The sequence below is a fragment of the Pinus tabuliformis genome, chromosome 8 (genome assembly GCF_031772625.1).
Source record: "Pinus tabuliformis cultivar Carrire ecotype Pingquan chromosome 8, CPIR1, whole genome shotgun sequence".
In the NCBI taxonomy this organism is placed as follows: Eukaryota; Viridiplantae; Streptophyta; class Pinopsida; order Pinales; family Pinaceae; genus Pinus; species Pinus tabuliformis.
The window spans coordinates 1,655,988,923-1,655,994,722 of record NC_142294.1 but is presented as its reverse complement, the minus strand read 5'-3'; the positions used below and the strand labels follow the sequence as shown (position 1 = coordinate 1,655,994,722).

The 5,800-nt window shown below is 38.6% G+C and overlaps 1 protein-coding gene across 1 annotated transcript; it reads right to left on the bottom strand.

Moving 5' to 3' along the window:
• Positions 1-4,447: 4,447 nt before the first annotated feature.
• LOC149242538 (putative E3 ubiquitin-protein ligase ATL44) lies at positions 4,448-5,167 on the bottom strand. The gene has a single exon (XM_089370873.1). It carries the CDS (start codon positions 5,165-5,167, stop codon positions 4,448-4,450), a length of 720 nt encoding a protein of 239 aa, XP_089226999.1.
• Positions 5,168-5,800: the final 633 nt, after the last annotated feature.

The window sequence follows — 5,800 nt, the reverse complement described above, 5'->3', positions numbered from 1 at the left end:
TGTTGTTAACCAGCATAGACCATGGGAGAGAGCACGACTAAGAAGAACATTGTTAAAAGGCCACCTTGTGTGCTAAGACTCACTGCAAGAGCCTGTGGAGCTGTGTGCAGTCCAACATTGTCTGGAAGAGGACATAAGGGTGAGCCTAGAAGTGTATGAGTGTGTGAGCTCAGAGCTAGAGCTATAAGCTCGATGGTATGCAGAGCGGTGAGCTCTGTGGTGTGAAGAGCCAGAGAGGGCTCGATAGTGGTGAAGGGTAAGTAGAGTCTACCCTATTATTGACGTTATTGGAGAGCATTATTTCCAATTGTTTCCAATGGAGTGTTTGCTAAAGAGGGTTGTGCTACTTGTGACACTTGTATGGTGCAGAGAGTGATCCAGTGAAGTAGGAGTGTCTGCTGATGAAAATTGTGTCGACGATGATGCCTGTGTGGCACAGGAAGTGATCCAGTGGAGTGTTGGCAGATAGGAGTATCTACAACCGAGTGTCTACTGATGAAGATTGTGTCGACCGTGATGCCTGTGTGGCACAGAGAGTGATCCAGTGGAGTGTTGGCAGATAAGAGTGTCTACAACTGAGTGTCCGCTGATGAAGATTATGTTGCTTATGTGGGATAGACCCAGTTAAGTGTTGGCAGATAAGAGTGTCTGCAACTGAGTGTCCGCTGATGAAGATTGTGATGCCTGTGTGGCATAGATCCAGTGGAGTGTTGGCAGATAAGAGTGTTTGCAACCGAGTGTCTGCTGATGAAGATTGTGACGCCTATGTGGCGTAGATCCAGTGGAGTGTTGGCAGATAAGAGTGTCTGCAACCGAGTGTCTGCTAATGAAGATTGTGTTGACCGTGATGCCTGTGTGGTGTAGATCCAGTGGAGTGTTGGCAGATAGGAGTATCTACAACCGAGTGTCTGCTGATGAAGTTTGTATCAACCATGACACCTATGTGGCGTAGATCCAGTGGACTGTTGGTAGATAGGAGTGTCTGCAACCAAGTGTTCGCTGAAGAAGGGTGTGTCGACCATGATGCCTGTGTGGCGTAGAGAGTATCCAGTGAAGTGTTGGCAAATAGGAATGTCTGCAGCATCGTGTCCATTGAAGAAAGTTGTGCTGTGTGAAATCAACAACAAAATATGATATCTCCCTTATCAAGTTTTTTTATGCACTGTTGTAAGGCCTAGCTGAGACTTAGACCAGCAAGCACTTTAAAATTTAGGTCGTCGTGATTAAGGGGTGGTTTGTTAGAATAATCACGCCGCCCAACCCTTGTAGCCATGATGGCTAGTCGGCAGCAAGCGGCGGTAGTCAGCTAGAGTTGTTGAAACATAAATGACAGTCGAAAAATTGTTGTAGAAACTATGTCTATCTAAATGTGTAAATTTCTATGTTTGTTAATGCAATGATCAAGCTCACTTTGGTGAGTCTTCCCAGTTCCATCAACATTAATAAACAACCATATTATTCAACACCCTCATTATAAAACCACATAATTTACTAGGTTTATTAGGTTGACTTAGGTTTATTAGGTTCACTAGGTTGACCTAGGTTTACAAGATTGACCTAGCTTTACTAGGTCAACCATAGTCAACCATATTCAATGATTATTATTCAACACCCTCATTATGCAACCACATAATTTACTAGGTTTATTAGGTTGACTTAGGTTTATTAGGTTCACTAGGTTGACCTAGGTTTACAAGATTGACCTAGGTTTACTAGGTCAACCATAGTCAACCATATTCAATTATGGTTAGCATGGTTACTATAGTTAACCATGGTCAACCATTATCAACCATGGTTAATAACTGACCATAGTCAATAATAGCCAGAGTGAAAACTACTTGGGGTCACCTACTCCTTGAGCATAATCAATATATGCTAAAGCACGCCTTCGAAGACTTGAACCTAGGACACTCAGGTGGCAAGCCACAATCCCAACCACTCGAACTAAGAACCACTGGCTACAATAACAAGGATATTTGACTCATATTACAAGTTCCTTCGTATGACACACCCAAAAAAGTCAAAATTAAAAAGAGAAATTTGGGTCACTTTATCTTTGCAAAATCAAAATAATGTAATACTTTAAAAAAATAAATATTATCATGGTTGTATGTATTATATTAGTGTGAATAAATATTATCATGGTTGTATGTATTATATTAGTATGAATACTTAATGTTGACCATCTAGAACCGTCAAACCTAAAGATTAGGCTTAAGTATAAAAATTCTTTTCAAAATGTAGGGAATATTGTTTCAAAAAATCTAGTTGTAAGAATATTTGAATTGTTTTTTTAATGATGGAAACCATCAAAAACCCTGGAGCACCCAATATGTTTGAAGCTTGACAGTTGTGACTAGATTTCCACAAATTTCTACCAGATTTTTTTTAAAATCTTGCCATAATTTCTATTGTTTTTGGGGAAAATTGTGGGCTCCTTAGACTATGGCTAAAAATGATTTGGATTTAAAAGTGTTTTTAAAAGTTTTGGTGTTCGCTAGGTCAAAGTTTGAGTATATTTTTGTGGTTGTGTGAAGTTAAGAAAACCTCGAAAAAAACTTATTTGAAATGTTGTAGCGCGGTTCGCTTTATGCCATGGCCACTAGAGAGTATGATAAAAAATCTGATTGAGCGAATGGAATTTTTCATTTTATAATAATTTCATTTTATTATTCAACACCCTCATTATGCAACCACATAATTTACTAGGTTTATTAGGTTGACTTAGGTTTATTAGGTTCACTAGGTTGACCTAGGTTTACAAGATTGACCTAGGTTTTCTAGGTCAACCATAGTCAACCATATTCAATTATGGTTAGCATGGTTACTATAGTTAACCATGGTCAACCATTATCAACCATGGTTAATAACCGACCATAGTCAATAATAGCCAGAGTGAAAACTACTTGGGGTCACCTACTCCTTGAGCATAATCAATATATGCTAAAGCACGCCTTCGAAGACTTGAACCTAGGACACTCAGGTGGCAAGCCACAATCCCAACCACTCGAACTAAGATCCACTGGCTACAATAACAAGGATATTTGACTCATATTACAAGTTCCTTCGTATGACACACCCAAAAAAGTCAAAATTAAAAAGAGAAATTTGGGTCACTTTATCTTTGCAAAATCAAAATAATGTAATACTTTAAAAAAATAAATATTATCATGGTTGTATGTATTATATTAGTGTGAATAAATATTATCATGGTTGTATGTATTATATTAGTATGAATACTTAATGTTGACCATCTAGAACCGTCAAACCTAAAGATTAGGCTTAAGTATAAAAATTCTTTTCAAAATCTAGGGAATATTGTTTCAAAAAATCTAGTTGTAAGAATATTTGAATTGTTTTTTTAATGGTGGAAACCATCAAAAACCCTGAAGCACCCAATATGTTTGAAGCTTGACAGTTGTGACTAGATTTCCACAGATTTCTACCAGATTTTTTTTAAAATCTTGCCACAATTTCTATTGTTTTTGGGGAAAATTGTGGGCTCCTTAGACTATGGCTAAAAATGATTTGGATTTAAAAGTGTTTTTAAAAGTTTTGGTGTTCGCCAGGTCAAAGTTTGAGTATATTTTTGTGGTTGTGTGAAGTTAAGAAAACTCGAAAAAAACTTATTTGAAATGTTGTAGCGCGGTTCGCTTTATGCCATGGCCACTAGAGAGTATGATAAAAAATCTGATTGAGCGATTGGAATTTTTCATTTTATAATAATTACATTAGGAAGAAAGTTTTGTCAGAGAAGTTCAAAAAAATAAAAATAAAAAATTGCTGGGCTCCATTACGAAAATATATTCGCAGTGGTCATTTTGAAAGCGTCTTCATTTGGAACCATGTAGAATATCGAGATTCCATGCAAGTCCGTCTGTGCTTAACAGGAAATCTACTGTAACAATTAATTGAAAAGGTTCATTCAGGATTGTGAGGACAGCCTGCTCCTATTGGAGAAGCCTTACATCGTTGTGATATACAATATCAGAGAAGCCCCATATTATTCTGAATATATTTGAATACACATTATCAACCCATAGCACCAGTGTATTTAGAACACTGTTCTGGACATAGCAGTTGCAGGTATTAGAGTAGATATTGCTCGATGGCCGGGTTAGTAATAACCCCTGAAATTGAAGACCATATGAGTAACTCAAGCTAATAGTTTCATTCCATCCGAAATTAGCTGGACAGTTCAGCTGAAACCGTCATAGTAACTACATGGGATACCGTTATTATCCTGGTATTAGTACCAAATCTAATTACCTACGACATTTTTATCTACAAAACTTTAGGATTGACCATTCAAATATTCAAATAAAATATTTCTGAACTAAATCTACCCTTTCAAATTTTCGCTAAATATGTGGAGCTCTCGTGGTCACATTTCAGATTCCTGTCATGCGCCCTTTCCACTCCTGCGCACTTTTTCCAATAGTGGTCTTCAAGCCTCGCCCACTTTGCCTCTTTCCAAGTCGTTTGAGCTCATGCAATCCAAACATGATGAAGCTGCCATAAAACTATTGCAAGATTGAAGAACATGATTTTCTCTAACACTTTCAATACCATGCATTTGGGCGCCTTGGGTGGTCTCAGCAGCTGGCTGGACAACCCTTAACGATTTTTCCACCAAGACAAGATTTAGAGAATGTCGACATGACGGACAAGAAGGATTGGAAACCACCCATGCATCAATGCAATCTGCGTGGAAGCTATGACAGCATTCTGGTAATACTCTCACCTTTTCTCCTTCCACAAATTCTGTTAAGCAAATGGGACAATCCATGCCTGCAAGGGGCGACCCTGTGCCACACACAGTTGTAGGCAGTGCTTTTATATCGATTTTCTTGCCAGTGTCACTTTTAACGCCTTGGACGACAAAATCGATTTCTGGCTCGGACGCCACTCGCCGTCGTCTGCAGCGCAGTCTATAACGTAGCACGGCACTCACGCTCAAAGTGCACAGGATGGAACAAAGCATCGCCGCGAGGATGATGGCTATGTCTGAGTCGAAACACGATTTCGCTGCATAGTTAACCGCTGTCGATCTCTTTGCAATGTCCATTGACGACGGGCTGATGGGTGTCGGGGACTGCAATATCTTGCGATATTTGAACAATCTCCTGTCATCAATAGACGATTGCAAGCCAGAAATGCTCTGCATTTTGATGGAAAAGCGCTCCAACGGCAAGGTCGAGGAGAATGTTTTGTGAAAGTCTGGAAGGCCTTCCAATAAATAGCTTCCTACTTTCTTCTAACAGGGCACGCACGGTAAGTAAGTTGGAGAATATTAAGATTGGGGCATAGGTAAAGGTTACACTGGTTGTATAAAAAAAGCTATAAAACTGTAGACTCTTCTGACCCATTTCATGCTGGTATTCCGTCAACCTGTTCTATTATTGGGTATTCTTTTCTTATGCCTGGGTATCTAATGTATTATAAATGAAAGTGGGCACGACCGACCTTGGTCTTCGCTCCGTCCAATTTAATCTGATATTAAAATAAATCAAAGAAAGAATCACGCATTCACTTCGTGTGTGAACAAGGGTACCGGGCACAACCATCTTAACTCAAGTAGCATCAACCCTTTACAACGGTAAAGGTAAAAGGTAATATTAGTCCCGCCACACTAGATCTATCGAGTGTTATCACTTATAAAATGCAAAAATAAGAGTTTTTAAAATAAATAAAAAATTAAACATAGGATTATTCATCATTAAACGCAGTTTAGTTAATTTTTTAAATTTGCACCGATCACAATAATTGTAATAATTGTTTCTTGGATAGTTATGTGGAC

Excerpts from the sequence above, each read along its gene's own strand:
- LOC149242538 (XM_089370873.1), bottom strand. The coding sequence starts at position 5,167 with ATGCAGAGCATTTCTGGCTTGCAATCGTCTATTGATGACAGGAGATTG.